Source organism: Salvelinus namaycush, chromosome 3 (genome assembly GCF_016432855.1).
Source record: "Salvelinus namaycush isolate Seneca chromosome 3, SaNama_1.0, whole genome shotgun sequence".
In the NCBI taxonomy this organism is placed as follows: Eukaryota; Metazoa; Chordata; class Actinopteri; order Salmoniformes; family Salmonidae; genus Salvelinus; species Salvelinus namaycush.
In genome coordinates, this window is record NC_052309.1 from 76,149,951 (window position 1) to 76,167,909 (window position 17,959).

A 17,959-nucleotide genomic window follows, 5' to 3' on the forward strand; every position below is an offset into this window, starting at 1 on the left:
ACAGCCAAGACAACGCAAGAGTGGCTTCGGGACAAGTCTTTGAATGTCCTTGAGTGGCTCAGCCAGAGCCCTGAATTGAACCCGATCGAATATCTCTGGAGAGACCTGAAAATAGCTGTGCAGCGACCCTCCCCATCCAACCTGACAGAGCTTGAGAGGATCTGCAAAGAAGAATGGGAGAAAGTCCCCAAATACAGGTGTGCCAAGCTTGTAGCGTCATACCCAAGAAGACTCAAGGCTGTAATCACTGCCGTAGGTGTTTCAACAAAGTACTAAGTAAAGTAACATTTCTAAAAATCAGTTTTTGCTTTGTCATTATGGGGTATTGTGTGTAGATTGATGAGGGAAAAAAACAAATAAATACATTTTAGAATAAGGCTGTAATGTAACAAAATGTGGAAAAAGTCAAGGGGTCTGAATACTTTCTGAACGCACTGTAGATGCAAAAATGTCATTTCAGCCTGTGGTGCCTGGCCTTAAGCAAGCTTTTATGCTAATTGGAGAATCGTTTTTAAAAATCTAGTTCTAACAAACAGCTTGCCAGGCAAACTTTACATAATCGCCTCATTCGTTCTGCTTTTGGCTAATGGCATTGAATACTGTAGACAGTTATGAAAGGAAGAAACAGATGGTTTGCCTTTTAAGATTTTGTACATGGTTGCCCATGTAAGAAAAAAAGGTGTCATATACAAAACTATCTCCATAAACCCTAACACAAACTAAAGTGCAGACTTTCAACACCAACAGTCATTTACACCAACCCCAACCTCACACAAATACATGTATTTATTGGACTGCTACAGTACCTATTTTCTGACAGAAATGTGTTCCCACATGTCATATATACAGTATGTGGTTAGTTATGATCTAGTGTGTTAACCAATGTGGCAGTCAGCCCGACATGGACCCATATTGATGTTGTACCCTAATGGATTGAGTGGTATGGCAGGCATCTCCATTTAAACACATTAACTTCACTAAATGAGCCACTCATTACAGATCAGCATGTTATTACTGTAAAGATCCTTCAGAGATCTTGTTGTATAATGTTCCTGTCCTCCTGAGGAAAAGGTTTGCGATTCATTATCATGATTGATTCAGCTTTGTACTCAGAGACAGGGAGCTAAACCTCTGAAAGGTGTTCTCGGGATGTAGCCACTATTTGCAGTAGCTTAGTATAATCATAGACTCAGATTACCATTCAATTGAGAGCTTTAGTTGAGTATTCAGTCGCTGGGAATTGAATTCCCATAATAGGTATTGGGTGCATCATGTAACGTTATAGATTGTTAATTATCCCTATGCCTGCCTTTCTAGTTCTGAGCTGTTGAGTGTGTGGGGATGTTTTGCCGCTCGCAGAATGGTTCCAAACAAGGTCATTAGTATGAATTAGTAACGCTTGCCTGCTCAGAGCACCATTGATTAACTACTGCCTTCACTGTTTGTGTCTTGAGACACAAAAAGAACCGTGATAATATGAGGCACTGTTTTGGTGTTCCTACTGCCTAGTCAAAGGCAGATAAAGGAATGGACTCAGGTGCGCTGCGTCTGTGCATATAGATGTACACAGACTGCATAACCTCTTCATACCCCTCACTATAGCGTATGCTGAGAATCCTTGACACCCAGTGTAGAGGTTACCCTGAGTCCAGACAGCAGGGGATCTCACAGCTCAACAACCTTTACTTACTTAAGTAATGCCCTCGAAGCCGGTGTTTGGAGGATATATTGGCACGGGTGTTGTTAGGCCCGAGAAGAAGTTGAGGGCCAGCAAACTGTGCCAATATATCCTCTTAACACCGGCTTCGAGGGCATTGTCACTTTTATACAATGGGTTACCAACATATTCAAATAATGATTTACATATTTTCATTAAAAACGTTATTTTGATGAATTTATTCATACTATTTCATCCTTCCACAAGACATAGTCCCGACACAAATCTAGGGTTGCTACCTAAGCCGACTGGTCGTTCATTCTATCGGTTCAGTTGCCAGAGACGCGACCCAGTCATTCAGTCTTTTTGTTCTTTATCTATGGACGTGACCCAGACGTTCATTCCAAATATTCCATTGCCATATTGGCTGGCAACGTTCTTATCACTTGCTTGCTAGCCAACTACGGTTAACTTACAGTCACGTCTAACAGTGCAGCCAGAATAACAACAAAGTAGCTGCATTTGCATTTTAAGCTGTTTTCTAGTGATATTTATTTGGATACATCCATAACAATGAGCTAATGATGCACGATTTCACCTGGCGTAGAACATGTGCTCTCTCGTCAGGACACTGTTGTTTAAGAGATAGACAACAACACAGCTAACACAATCACTTCAAACTGAAACTGGAAAAACTTCAAACTAGCTGCTCTTCGTTTAGTTTGACCTGTTTTCTATTGATAGTTATTTGTATATATCCAGAGAAATTATGCTAATTCATGATTTAGACTGGCTGAGAAAAGCTGCCTACCTGTCTGTCTCATCCCGACTCCCGACACGTTCATTACTATGGGACAGCCCGGAGATCGAATTTGAATATTGAAACAATGTTGCAAATGTCGGAGTGACAGACAGCAAGGTTTATTCAAATCTCTGCTGTTGAGGACGAAATGTTAGATGCTTTTCATAGTGGAGTTTATAAATTGCCTGGCTGGGCTGATGAGACAGTGGATTAGCACAGTCAGATGGAACAGAGTAAATAGGCATTTTAACGTCATAGATTTAGCCGGTGGTAACTTGTGGAATAGACACCTGCTGGAATGAGGTTTTAACCAATCAGCATTCAGGATTAGACCCACCCGTTGTATAATACTGTATATCCCCCACTGCTGTGTGTCCTCTGTCCCCATGTGTGATAATGCCTGTGTGCTGGCAGTGGCATCTCTCACTATCTTTATCATGTTAAATCTTCTCCATGGGGGATTATAGAGCAGGTCATCAACAAGACATCACAAAACTCACTTTAATTGATAATTGTCATTAGTCTGCTGGACAATGTACACAGGTAAAACACAGGTAAAATGGGAGCTGTCTCAGTATGGCCTTGTAAATAACAACATACCAATGACTTAGTCTCTGAAGTGCTAATGAAGGCCAGCCCACTCTGGTATAGAGGGTACAATGATTGGTGAAAGCATTGGAGTTTGTAACAAACCTCAACACCACATGGGACACAGTGTTCAACCACAGGGGCAAACATGTACAATGTTTCACCATAGTCGATTACAGGCAAAAAGGTAGTGGAAACAAGTCTCTTTCTTGCTTCAAAAGAAAAACATGACTCATTTTTTTTTAAATTGAGCCTGAGCTCAAGCCCTTCAATATGAGTGTAAGGTGATAAGGGGCAGCGGGTAGCCTAGTGGTTAGAGCATTGGGCTAGTAACCGAAAGGTTTCTAGATCAAATCCCAGAGCTGACAAGATAAAAATCTTTTAACCCACTGTTCCTAGGCCATCATTGTAAATAAGAATTTGTTCTTAACTGACTTGCCTAGTTAAATAAAAAATAAGAGTCTTGTCTGTAGAATAGAGGTGCTGTACACTCCGGACCTCCCGCGTATGTCATTTTGTCATTGGCTCCCATATCTCTCTTTATCAGAGGAGGAGACTGACATTCTGAGTGGGGTGTCTATTCGGCTCACTACAGTCCTCACATATAGACACACATAGACTCTTACAGGTGAATCACAGGGCACATATCTCTTCAGTGTAGTGTTTTTGTACAAGCCATTTTGTCCCTTTACCCTGCCTATGTCAGCACTGCTTCTCCATGCAAAGGAGAAGTAAGAGCCAAGTGCTCAGCTTTAGAAATGCATCGACCCACAATACAGATTCCATTATTTCTTACACATAAAAAACTGTCCTAATGATCTATTATTAATGCTAAAATGTATTGATTAATTCATGAAAACTATATGTCTCTTCCTGGTCATGGACTGTAATAAAAATGGTAGTGATTTCAATGCAGCGGCTATTCTCTCTCTCTCTCTCTCTCTCTCTCTCTCTCTCTCTCTCTCTCTCTCTCTCTCTCTCTCTCTCTCTCTCTCTCTCTCTCTCTCTCTCTCTCTCTCTCTCTCTCTCTCTCTCTCTCTCTCTCTCTCTCTCTCTCTCTCTCTCTCTCTCTCTCTCTCTCTCTCTCTCTCTCTCTCTCTCTCTCTCTCTCTCTCTCTCTCTCTCTCTCTCTCTCTCCCCCCCCCCCCCTTCACTCGACAGGCCTTTGTGTGTAACTCTGGTCTTCAGTACGAAGGGTCAGAGATACCTGCGCATCGGGCTGGCTGTGCCTCTCTTTGGCTCGCTGGCCTTTCTGAGAAGGATGTTGGCGGATGAGGGGAAGATCTCCCCAGACCAGGTAGGTGATCTTGTCTCACTCTTCTTGATGATGCACACTATCCTCAGATTCACTCTCACTCCATTTTCCAAGTCTCTGATTAAATAAGATGGATACTCTTGCTATCTCTCTCTCCCTCTCTCCCTCTTTCTTCAGGTGATCCTGACAGAGATCTACACCACAGGCTTTCAGCGCTCCTTCTTTGATGAGGAGGATCTGACGTGCATAGCCGAGACTGACATCATCTATGCCTTCCAGGCCCCACCCCTATACATCAGAGGAGGCTCTGCACTATTCTCAGGTAACCGTAGCAACAACTACATATTCCAGGGACATTCAGATCAATATCACCACTATCAACCAAGATCATCCAATAGAATCTGTCCCTTTTCCACTTTATGAGCAAGCAGGGGTCATTTCAGTCCCATCGTGAAATAAGCCTTTCTCAGTCAAGAGCATACAGAGGTACTGTATTAACAGAATGGGATGTATAACCTCTGTGAAATACCAGGGTATTATGTGAAAGTCTGTCCTTCCTCTGGTGGTGATAATTACATGCTCTTTGTACTGTAGCTTTTACCCTAACTGTGCACTGTTGGCACAAGCCTTCCAAACATCAGGATGAACAACTGAGGAGAAATGCATTGTTTCTTTTTAAACAAGATAATGAATGACCTTGCTGTGAGAAAACAGACACACACACACATTTGTTTGTGTACTTTGGGTCTGATAGATTCCAGGAGGAACTCACAATGTAGAATAAGAAGTCCTTGGGGAACATGTGTGCTTACAAACACATTTTAAACACATTTTCAATAAAACTCAGATTCTCAGATCTACTCAAATCACCATCATTTTCCGCAAAGATTTGCTGTCATCGAATGATTTATGTTTGAAATATCTCTCCTCTGTAATTGTACTGATGATGTGAAGGGCAAACAGACATTGTTCCCAGAAGCCAGATTGTGTTGATAGTTTTACCACATTTTTCACCCTGGGTTTAGCAGAGCTGGGTTTGTCCCTGAAAATGACACTTCTTTGCATCACCACTGAGCAAAGTGATTGGAGAAATCTGTCTCTCCTTTATCATCTTTGGTTAGACCACACATAATCGACTACTCAGTTTGATTGGTCTGCACACACACACACACACACACACACACACACACACACACACACACACACACACACACACACACACACACACACACACACACACACACACACTGAATCCTCCTGGGATGTTTTATCAGACTGTATACGTAGTGGGGTTGATATGGAGAGGTTTCTCTCACCACCTCCCTGCTGAACAGAGCATCCTCTCATTTCATGCACATCCAGTCTGATAACAGAACTCAAACACTGTTACACAATGAGTACTGAGTAATCATTTTGTAATCATTATCTATTTGGCCTAAAGCTGACGGGCATGAAATGTGGTACTGTACTGACGGAGGAGGCTTCACCTCAGCTTATACCTCATTGGGTTGTGTAATGTGCCTCTTTAAATCAGCAGTGACCATAAACTTTTATGGTCACTGCTGCTAATGGAAGGTACATTTTGTGTACTTGAAATCAATATGCCAATATGCAACTCACACACATTAACTATTAATGGTAATGGGATGGGAATGGAGTCGTATCTGTTCTTCCCCAGAACAGTGTCTACATTGATTTAAAAGACTCCTCTACTATACCACTTCTGTACTACTCCCTAGTTTACATACAGCATTCTTTACTCACTTCTCTCGGTATGAAAAGCATGTGGGACTCTACAGAGCTCTGTTCAGCCTCTCTGCTTGGAAGAAATCCTTTCAATAAGCAATTGACAGCGTTGGTCAGGTACAGGGCTGGCAGTGTCTTTGAGTGAAGTGGCCTCTAAAGACTGACCAGACAGCAGCTAATTTCTCCACAGTTTCTGGGTCAGGAGGACTGCCATAATGCCTCTATAGCTGGAAGTTAAAGTTCCTAAAGTGTTCATGTTCGGCTTTGCTCGTTACAGAAAACCTGAGCTCGCCTGAATTGTATAATAACTCCTAGACAGAGATGTTCAACACTAGTGTTGCAGGCTTGTGCTTTGACAAACTGGATATGTGTCTCAGGTACCAATAGAAGCTGTCAAGCTGAGGCATCAACTGAAATGAATTGTAGCACTTACTGTATGGCTAAAAAAACAAGAGCCTTAGCACCATGCTACAGTACATTAGTTGGTGAATTCAGAGGGTGACTCACTTTAAGCACATCAGCGACTGGCTGTCACTAATGGCTATCACTAAATGTCCTAGAATCATGTTCAAAATCATAAAAATGTGAAGCAGGGGCTGTCCACCTCTGTTTGACACACAGCCTATCAGTAATGTCACTTCACACCTTGATGAGCGGCCTGTAGAAAAATGGTGGAGTGTGCGTGTGTCTGTGCCTGGCAGCATTTTCATTTGGTGGTTGTCAGCGAGGAGAATGAGTAATTGAGTCGCTGTCAACAAGGTTTACATGAACTATCTACAATGTATGGAATATCCCAGTGTGGCACAAAAGATTCATGAGAGATGATGGTGTCTGGGAGTATTTTTCCTCCTGCCTGACCTTTCATGGCATGGTGAAATAGGAAGAGAGGTGTAAGCACTTCCTATGTCAGTTTATGTAAACATTGATTCTGTACCCACAGAGCTCCATTGTCATGGCAATTCTCATAGAATTATCTTATTTCACATTCAGTGAAGTGCATCATACACACAGATAACACGTTCTTTCCCCATCAGGTATTCCCCTTCTTCAGGTTGTATTGGGTTGACAGTGTCTTGGTTGTTCATACCAGGCTCATATTAAGGAAATTAATAACAGATTGCATGATTTCATCTAATCAATGACTGATCCAAACTCAGTCGACCCTGCATCCCACCATGACATGGTTTGTCCATTGTGTCTCTAATATAGTATGGTTATAATACAGTATGCTGTCTGGCTGCCAGGCCATAGAGTTCCCCCTGTCAGGGCATCAGTGGGATTTTCCACATGTGCTTCAATTTTCTGTCTAACAAACAGCCAGGGCTTCCAGTTTAGGTGGAACTGATGTGGAACGCTTGTTTGAAAAGCCCAATAATTAGTTCAGGCTCCTCAGTGTGGACACATTCAGAAGCCTGGCTAACTAGGTCACTCAGTGGAGGATACAAACGCCATGAAGTCATCACTAGGGCTGTTACGGTGACTGTATTACAGTATTAATAACTGACGGACATGAAACAGAACAGGAACAGCGTCTGGACAGGAACACATAACAACAATTAATGTGGACACAGGGAACACCACCGAGGAACAGACAGATATACAGGGGCAATCAATCACATGAAGAAGTCCAGGTGAGTCCAATGAGCTCTGCTGCGTGTAATGATGGTGACAGGTGCGTGTAAAGACGGGTAGCCTGGCGCCAGGGAGGGGGAGCGGGAGCAGACGTGACAAGCTGCCTGGTCCTCAGCAGTATATTGTCCCTCTAATCACTCTGACATCAATGCAAATGTAATCGAAAATCTAATCAAACACTTCATGAGAGGCCATGAGCTCATGTTGTGCAACATATCTTTAGGCTATGCAATTGCGTGCTAAAACAGAGTGATGGCCTCTATTAAAAAGAGGAGGGTCCCATCAGCTTTCTATAGGCTAGGCCTGCTATGTTTATTTCTCAACTTTCCTAATATTAAGCACATTTCTTCTCTTTACACCAGGAGTATAGCCTACCTGGCTGGCATGAAAATTAACTACAGGAAAAGTGTTCTCCATTCGTTATTTAAGTGCATAGATGACGTGCATTTTTTCCCTGCCCCTGTTTCGAGGCCGGTGCATGATAATGGTCCATTCTAAATAAATAAAAAATCACATATATTATTTAGTATATGTAAAGACAAAATTAGATCAAGAACAGTCTGATGGGTGACAATATTAGCCTATCACTTGTGAATGATATATTATCACTTGTGAATGATGTCCAGCTGTGCAGTAAGGCAAGAAACAGCTCGTGCCTTTTTTTTTTTTACTTTTTCAAGTCATAGTCTCTCACCTCATGTAGCTTAGTCCATAGGCATATATTTTTTGATTTCGGTTTGTATCACAACTAAAGTGGCCAAATAACTTCTTAAAATGAAGCACATTAATCCACTTTACAGTGGGTGTAGAGCCTAACTGGCATACATACTGTACGCAATGCGTGAGTTTCAAGTTTGGGGAAGATCATTTTCACCATAAAAATTCACCTTTATAATAAAAGCATTACATGCATAATCACACTTTTGAGAATGGTGTTTTCCCGCTAGTGTTTTCCCACTAATTGATTGCATTTTGGAACATTCGCACGTATAGCCTACTGCCGTGTGTGCATTACTGCGCTTATAATGTGAAGAAATAGCCTAAAAGTTTATCAACATTTTAAGCCAAACCGTTCTGATTGGTTGCGTCAGCCTCAATGCTTAAAAAATGTTTTGGGATGCTAGTGGTTGTATTTATTTGAGATCTATTGCATCCCACAACTGTCCCAGACTATGTTTGGAATATTTATTTCTCGCACAGAATAGAATCGATCAACTTTTGTATTATGGGGGATAGTAGATTGACATAAACTAGTGCTTTTGCTGTTCATTAGGCCTACTCGAAAAGTAAATGTGGACAGTTCTTCTAATATCTTCAATGTGCGATTCGGAATTGGATACGGACCCACAGTTGCCTCTCTGATGTGTCTGTCTTCACTTGTAGCTTGTGAGAAAGATCCGATCACTATCAAGTATGAAGGTAAGACCCAGATGCAGACCACGTCGAATAAACAATAGTTTAATATACCAACGGGGGCAGGTAATAGACAGGTCAAGGCAGGCATGGATAGTAAACCAGAGGTGGGGCAATGGTACCGGGCGGCAGGCAGGCTCAGGGTCAGGGTAAGGCAGAGGTCGGTAATCCAGAGGGGTGCAAAGGTACAGGTCGGCAGGCAGGGTCAGGGGCAGGCAGAGTGGTCAGGCAGGTGGGCTCGGAATCAGGACAGGCAAGGGTCAAAACCAGGAGAGTGAGAAAAGAGAGACGTGAAAAAGCAGGAGCTGAGACATAAAACGCTGGTTGACTTGACAAACAAGACGAACTGGCAACAGACAAACAGAGAACACAGGTATAAATACACAGGGGATAATGGGGAAGATGGGCGACACCTAGAGGGGGGTGGAGACAATCACAAAGACAGGTGAAACAGATCAGGGTGTGATAGATCACGTGACGGGCATTGGCTAATAAGAGTTGAACTATCTGAGAGAGCCATGAGAGTGAGAGGTGTTTCGGAGCACGCAGCCAGGAGAAGGGAATTATAATTATTATATTCGGCCCAAGGGCACAACGGCCATTGGCCTCAAAAGACATGTTTTTTTTAGGGGAATTACGGCCACAGAAAGGGTATGCCGCCAAGAAATTTGAGGCATTATCAAGTGCTTGTCAGAGACCTGGCTGTGTGGTGCCAGGACAACAACCTCTCCCTCAACGTGATCAAGACAAAGGAGATGATTGTGAACTACAGGAAAAAGAGGACCGAGCACACCCCCATTCTCATTGACGGGGCTGCAGTGGAGCAGGTTGAGAGCTTCAAGGTCCTTGGTGTCCACATTACCAACAAACTAACATGGTCCAAGCACACCAAGACAGTCGTGAAGAGGGCACGACAAAACCTATTCAGCCTCAGGAGACTGAAAAGATTTGGCATGGGTCCTCAGATCCTCAAAAGGTTCTACAGCTGCACCATCGAGAGCATCCTGACGGGTTGCATCACTGCATGGTATATCAACTGCTCGGCCTCCGACCGCAAGGCACTACAGTGGGTAGTGCGTATGGCCCAGTACATCACCGGGGCCAAGCTTCCTGCCATCCAGGACCTCTATACCAGGCGGTGTCAGAGGAAGGCCCTAAAAATTGTCAAAGACTCCAGCTACTCTAGTCTTAGACTGTTCTCTCTGCTACCACACGGCAAGCGGTACCGGAGCTCCAAGTCTAGGTCCAAGAGGCTTCTAAACAGCTTCTACCCCCAAGCCATAAGACTCCTGAACATCTAATCAAATGGCTACCCAGACTATTTGCATTGTCCCCCCCCCCCCCCCCCCCACCACTCTTTTACACCACTGCTACTCTCTGTTGTTATCATCTATCCTCACTTTAATAACTCTACCTACATGTACATTGACTCTGTACCGGTACCCCCCTGGATATAGTCTCACTATTGTTATTTTACTGCTGTTCTTTAATTACTTGTTACTTTTGTTTCTTATTCTTATCCGTATTTTTTTAAACTGCATCGTTGGTTAGGGGCTCGTAAGTAAACATTTCACTGTAAGGTCTACACCTGTTGTATTCGGCGCATGTGACTAATAACATTTGATTTGATTAAATGTGTACAGCCTGCGCAAATGACAAAGCAGAGCTCATGCCTTTCATGTGACTTTTTTTCAAATCATCATTAGTGGCATCATGCAGCCTTGTATTAAAAATACAAACGTTGTTCTATACGTTTTGATCACAACTAAAGTTGCATAAATAACTCTAAATTAAGCATATAGGAGGACCTGTTTCTTTGTTAACCGCTCAACACAGAATAGCCGGATGTGCGCACTCCCTCAGAAATCCTTTAGAGAAAATATATTTTCGATTTTATTCAAACTATAAAATAATGCCACGAAATTCTAAGCGAATCTTGTCTGCTAAATGAACTAGTGTAGCCCACAGCCATATGGCATAGCCAGATCAGGACATAACAGAAGGACAAAGAGTATGCTATTCTGTTCTTCTGAAATAGACTACATTTTCTTCATATCCTGTTTCTTTAGACCTGTCTAAAATACATAATGGATTTATTGTGATGGTGTAGGCTATGGATTTATTAGACTTTTTAAAATATAGATGTTCCAAATGTCTGCATCAGTGGCTTATAGGCTATGTGTGGAAGCCAGGAGATGCTGAATGTGTTTATGTTAATTAACGGTCCATTTCCGTGAGACCGGTAGTTATTTGCTTGACAATCACCGGCTGACAAAATTTCATGACCGCCACCACCCTAGTAATCACTGACGTCTCAGTCTCGGTATGTGGTCAGTTTGGTGTCTGTCTTCACTATAGGGCTTCACGGCTTTCTCGAAACCAATCAATACCTGACCCTGCTAATCCAGTCATTGAACTGGATCTCTTTGGGGGCAGAGGTATTTAATTACTGGCTTTCACAGTGTTCAGGCTGGCTCATCCTGTCCTTCACATCTGTCAGGGAATTGAAAATTAAAGTGTTTCTCAGACCCTAGACTACAGGAGTGAATACACAACTATTCCATGATCTTATAGTGAGTCATATCACTCATCACAGGAGACTACAATCAACAGGCATATTAAATTACATTTGTGTGCGTGCGTGTGTGTACAAGTTGAAGTTTCTGTGTATCTACAGGAATCTGCCGTGGGCTATTTTGACACTCCATCTGTCATTCTGAAAAGCTGACATCAACCTAAAGGTAGGAAACTGGTTGTAATTTAAAGACCAGTGAAAAGACCTTGGGAGAGATGTCTAGAAACAATACATTTGTGATGCCCAAACATAAAGAAATACACTTTGATTTAATGACCAATGAGAGACCTCCTCCCAGCATCAATCACGTGGGGACAGTCCATGAGGTGACCTCTGCATTTTACTGCTGAATTCTAGAACGTTTCACCAGTCATTAAAGAAGGGATTCTTTACATAAATCATCCTCACAGCGATCAGAGGTCAACAATTGCAGAGCATGATTGAAGAGAGTTTGATCAGCTGCTTCATTAGTTGAACATGAATAAATGAAGGGCAGTAATACTTTTCCTCATTATGTACACTCTCGGGTCAGGGCTCTATCATATCATATCAGAGCTGTTTACATGAAGTGTCTGATTGATATTGAATAGGTCTTTGTTTCCATGCATTCCTTCACTCTCCTATATCCTGGTATTAGATCTGTGTTGTGGCTGGATTGAATGGTGGGATATTTGCACACTCAGGATCTTGGCGGCTTTGGGGCCTTCAAGCGTGACATTCACCGTTGGCGATGATTAATTGTGAACTGGATGGGTGTAAACAGCGGTGTTTAATACAACGCTGTGGTTTTGGGAGAACACTGTCGCCGGGCCAATCAATAGCTGCTCGTTTCTGTCTACAGTCCTATTTACCATGTGATTTATCACCAAGTGTTTTGGGGAGCCAGTGCCACCTGATGGGTTGGCATTGTCTAGGTTGGTAATCTCGTTCCCAGACATTCCCGCACAAATGTGAGTAGAGTCTGGTGGACCAGTGCGTCAAACTTGGCCAAAACATAGAGCTGGGAGAAACTCCCGGCACAAGGCATTGGCTTAATCTACCTAATCTACCAACCAATCATCTCCCACAACATCTTCCCCCTAACCCTCCCCCGTACGCTAGTACACCATAAGCACAGAGCAACACAAACACACCACACCACAAGCACATGTGATTCGCTAAAATGAAATGATGACAAATACTTTGCCATAGAATCACTAGCATATAATTCTATGGTCACTCACTAAAGCCAACTGTGAGTGGTTGATATCCCAGGCTTATATGCGCTGTGCGCAATAGCCTGGGGATGAGGTTAGTAGGTTGGTAACACAGCATCTGCTAATGTCACGTCTGTGAGTGCTGTAATTTCAGCAGGCTTTTGCTCAGTCACACTCCACAGTGTGAGGGAAGAGAAGTTAGCTGGTGAGAAGTGCTGGCACCCACCAGGAGTGAAAAGCTGCATCAGATAAGACCTCCTGCTGGGAGAGTCTGCAGCGCCCGCTCCATCTGTTCTCCCTTCCTCCCCAAATAGAATGTCTCGCCAAGTCTTATATTTAACTTTCCTTTCCTTCACTTCCCCCCCCCCCCCCCCCCCCCCCCCCCCTCTTGTCTCCTCCCTCTTTCCTCCTCTCCTGCAGGGTACCACCACAGCCTGCCGTCCTCGCCATACTCCTCCGGGCCCGAAGGTCAAAGGTTACCTCCATCCGGAACTTTGTCATCTGAGTTCCTGAACCATGGTGTGCCGGTGAAGATCCTGTTGCTGGTGTGCAACGCCGCCTGGAATGCCCAGCAGGCTGTCAGGTTAGGTGACTGTTTCAAACACACTCTGGGATCTAAGGGGCGGTTGGTGTTGTTCACCTCTTCATACTGTCACTCAGAAGTGAAAGAGAAAGTTACAGTTACAACATAAGGTCATGAGTAATTTCTACATATAGACTTTTCATTCGACTTTGGGCCAGCAGGAAAAGACCTCACGACTTTATGTCGATGGGGAAATATGCAGCACAGAAAGGCCTCTACTATCTCATGTGACAGTTGAATGAACCACAGTCAATGAGTCACAGTTTCTGAGAGTTTCTTGTCAATCTAATTGAGAGGCGAGTCTCCAACTGAATGGTTGTGAAGTTTGACACGATCTGACACGATGGCATAATCCATCAGACATCCAGCCCGACAGCAGTGGAGGGATCAATACTCGCTCAGGAGACCTCACAGAGTCGGCCATGAGAAATCCAATCCCATCCAGAAGGCTTAGTGTCTCTCAGCATTCTCCCATGCTTCAACATTGCTAATTAACCCTCCCACTGGGCACACACTGGTGTCAGATGTGAAACTTCACAACCAATCAACGTTGTTTCAACGTAATTTGTCAACGTATTGTGATGTGGAATCAACTTGGAAAATACATTGGATTTGAAAAAAGTATCAACCAGTACTGTTTATCTAATTTCAACCAGAGTTGTAAACATAAAAACGTGTTTAAAACTTCAATTTAAAGGAAAGGTTCCCCCATTTTGAATGTTATATTGTTTTTGTGCATCCCTGAGGGATGTTCTATCAATTCCCTGGGTCCTTTCATGTTTTCATGTTTATCTGAGTTATTGGCTTTCAAGCAGGCAGAAATCTGTCCGGTATGACATAGCACTGTGGTAAAGTCACTCTCACTACACTGGAATAGGACTTTTAGATTGTGAAAACATCTATCATACATGTTAGATTTCAATACTGGCCGATGTCATAACACGGGATGATGTCTTCTCTTAAATGAGCCATTGGTTATATTTTTGCAATATTCCTACCTTGAGAAATGTTTTATTTAACAGAGGGTCCTTTTTTCCTATTTGTCTGCCTCTTTTATCCAGGGTGCATTACATGGTGCCGTTGCCAGAGATATGAAAGAAAGGAGATAGGAATCCAATGAATGAAGGAACGTATTACGCCCCACGTTGTCATGCTGTGTCACACGGTTGCTAAGATAATCGTCACGCAATCCCTTCTCAGAGTCAGTGTATATGTCGAGAAACGTGCCTATTTTCATCTAAAGTACGTAATGTCACGATTCCAAAGCTATACGTTATTACAGGTAGCAAGTTAATTATCTCACATCTCGGAAAATATATGAAATGTTGTACTTCTTGTTGACGAAATTAGTGCTAGTGTTGGTTTTTGAGCTAGCGCCCAATAGACTCCCATTCACTCCTTGAAGGACAGCGGTCCTTGTCCCAGAATCGCCCAGAATGCACCAGCCTGTACCGTAGACATAGCATGGGCAACGTTTCCCATCTCCTCAAAAGTATATCTGCCGTTGAGAATGTCAGATTCCGCTCTCTGAGGCACGTCGATCTACAGGTTGATCATGCTGAGATTGTAGACTCCTAAATTGATAGCGCTGTTTTTTTAGGCAATTTTAGCCTAAAAGCTACTTCACATGCTGATATTGTCTTTGGTATTATTGTGTGTAGCTATGTTTGCTTGCTTGCTAGCCAGCCAGCCCATAAAGAGAGCATTGCATGTGGATTTTGTAGTCGATTTGAGCTGCAACAGATTTCCACAACGATTTTCCATTTTGTTGCCAACCTTATTATAACGCCAAAATGAAACATTCGTTCACAAAAAAATATTATTCTCACATAGTGTTAATTAACACTGTAAATTAAAAGAATGAATGGTTTTGGGTGGATTTTTCCTTTAAATAGCTTGTCTAATAGGTTGTTACATTGATCTAATTTCAAAATAATCATCAGAACTATGTATACTTTTAAATTGCATTAATTCCACATAGAAACGTAAAATAAATGATCCCATATTCAATAACGACTGAGTGTACAAAACATTAGGAACCCCTGCTCTTTCCATGACTAAAGCCCTATTCGACGGGATACGTTTTACTGGAGGAGCTCAGGTAATGTAATTATGTGCACAAGCACAAATCACCACTTCTGTAATTTTAGTCCCGTCCGAATCTGCCATGTCAGTAATTTTTACTTGGCAGGAAGGTTATTATCCCTGCCCTAAAAACCTACTGTTTTTCGGCAAACTCCAAGGTCCTCTGATAATACTTATCCCGTGCTAATCGTGTTTAGCATGTGCTGCACCCATTTAGCAGGTGTTGCAGCCATTTTGGGTAAGAACATGGGAACAAATTGATGCTTAAAACAATGTGCTATACACGTAACCTACAGATGAATGATCTGTTTTTTCATATATCAACTTTCCTAGCGCCAATACTTCTCTTTTAAAAGATGAAGTGGACGATATTGTGCAAATTAATTGATAAATTGCCAAATACGTATGCATTATTATTTTGACTTTCTCTGAACTGAAGGCCATTCATTAGGCCAATATTAGGCTACCCCAAGACATTTGAAATATCTTCATGCCTAGAAGAGCCTCCAGGCTTCTGTCATAATGGTCAATTGTGAATGAGGAAAAAAAGTATTACAGGGGCAGTTTGGTAAAACTAATCCGGTCAGAATCGTCCACTAGAAAAAGGGACATGCTGGGGTAATTATTACATAACCGACATTCTATAGTAATACTAGTCCCGTGCAAATAGGGCTATAGACTGACCAGGTGAATCCAGGTGAAAGCTATGATCCCTTATTGATGTCACCTGTTAAATCAAATTCAATCAGTGTAAATGAACGGGAGGAGACAGGTTAAAGAAGGATTTTTAAGCCTTGAGACAATTGAGACATGGATTGTGTATGTGGCAAGACAAAATATTTTATTGTCTTTGAACGGGGTATGGTAGTAGGTGCCAGGTGTACTGGTTTGAGTGATTCAAGAACTTCAATGCTGCTGGGTTTTTCACGCTAAACAGTTTCCCGTTTGTATCAAGAATGGTCCATCCAACTGTGGGAAGCATTGGAGTCAACATGGGCCAGCATCCCCGTGGAACGCTTTCTACACCTTGTAGAGTCTATGCTCTGACGAATTGAGCCTGTTCTGGAGACAAAAGGATGTGCAACTCAATATTGGGAAGGTGTTCCTAATGTTTTGTACACTTGGGTGGTTGAAATTATGTTGACTTTCATGTTTGATTAGACATATTTTATTTGACCTTGTTTCAATGTTGATAGTGAAATGGTATGTTTGAATCAACGTCATTGTTTCAACGTCATGTTATCGACCTAAATAAAGAGGTATATTGAAATAAAATGTGAAGCCACAGTTCAACAATTCGTGCCTGAACATTGACTCTTTCTTGTATATGTGGGCTGATTTAGTCATATTCTTCAACATAGAATTTTGATTGAGATGGAGACGTGAATCCAACATTTTAATAACAAACATTTTTTAAATCCTTCATATACAAAACAATATCCAAAGGTAAAAGTGTTTTATTATTATCATGAATTTGGAATCCTATTCACAGGGCTAATGTTATTTAGGTAGTCTACACAAAGGAGTATGGAAGCTGATCAATGTCTAAATGTGTTGACATGATAGCTCAGCTGAAACAAACACAGCTTGTTTCCCAAGCTTAGCAGGGTACATAGAGGTAGGCATCTGGATGGTGGACTTGATCTCACTGATATTGAAACAAAATATGTCTAATCAAATCTAAAATTCAACATAATTTCAATATAGGAAGAAAAAAACTAGAAGTTTCAACGCAATTTTAACGTATACATAGTTCTGCTGATTATGTTGAATTTAGATTGATGTAAGCACCTGTTAGTCAAGTTAAGTCAATGTATTTAAGTTAAAGTCTTACCCTAATTTCAATGTTTAACGCTGGTTGAAATGAGATGAAAACAGTACTGGTTGATTACTTTTTTTAAATCCAATGTATTTTCATGTTTATTCCACGTCACAACACGTTGAAAAATTACCTTGAAACAATGTTGATTCAACTAGTGTGTGCCCAAGTGGGCTCAGACGTGTCTCTGTCTCATCAGGTGAAGGATGAAGATATTTGTGTGCAGAGAAAATGACATGTGGATTGCACTCTTTGTCTTTCTCTTATTGTCCTACAGGAAATAGGTTTTGCAGGTACATTCCTCTAACCAGCACAGTGTGAAATTTCCATTTCAGTGTCATTGCTTTGTTTAACCGTCAACTCCAAGACCTTCTTGATGAATCTAATTAGTATAATAAAAAATGAGTTTAAACTAGAGATATCAGTCATTTTGCATTGGATACGTCTCAATCCACTGCATCCGCTGGTGTCGCACTTCTGCATCTGCAGTGAAAGGTAACAGCTCTAGAGCGAAAATCGGTCTTCTCACAAAATCATCTGTAGAGTCCGAACAAAGCATGAGACTTTCACGAACACGATGGTGTTGTCCGCTTTGCTCTACGACCCCT

At 42.1% G+C, this 17,959-nt stretch overlaps 1 protein-coding gene across 2 annotated transcripts in view; it reads left to right on the forward strand.

Moving 5' to 3' along the window:
- LOC120038995 (ubiquitin carboxyl-terminal hydrolase 43-like) overlaps nt 1-17,959 on the forward strand; it is a 97,466-nt gene that overhangs the window by 48,122 nt on the left and 31,385 nt on the right. For both annotated transcript variants that reach the window (XM_038984526.1, XM_038984534.1), the window contains 3 exons: nt 4,209-4,344; nt 4,480-4,624; nt 13,285-13,447. In XM_038984526.1, the coding sequence (XP_038840454.1) occupies nt 4,209-4,344; nt 4,480-4,624; nt 13,285-13,447 (444 nt within the window). The remainder of the gene's footprint in view (nt 1-4,208; nt 4,345-4,479; nt 4,625-13,284; nt 13,448-17,959) is intronic.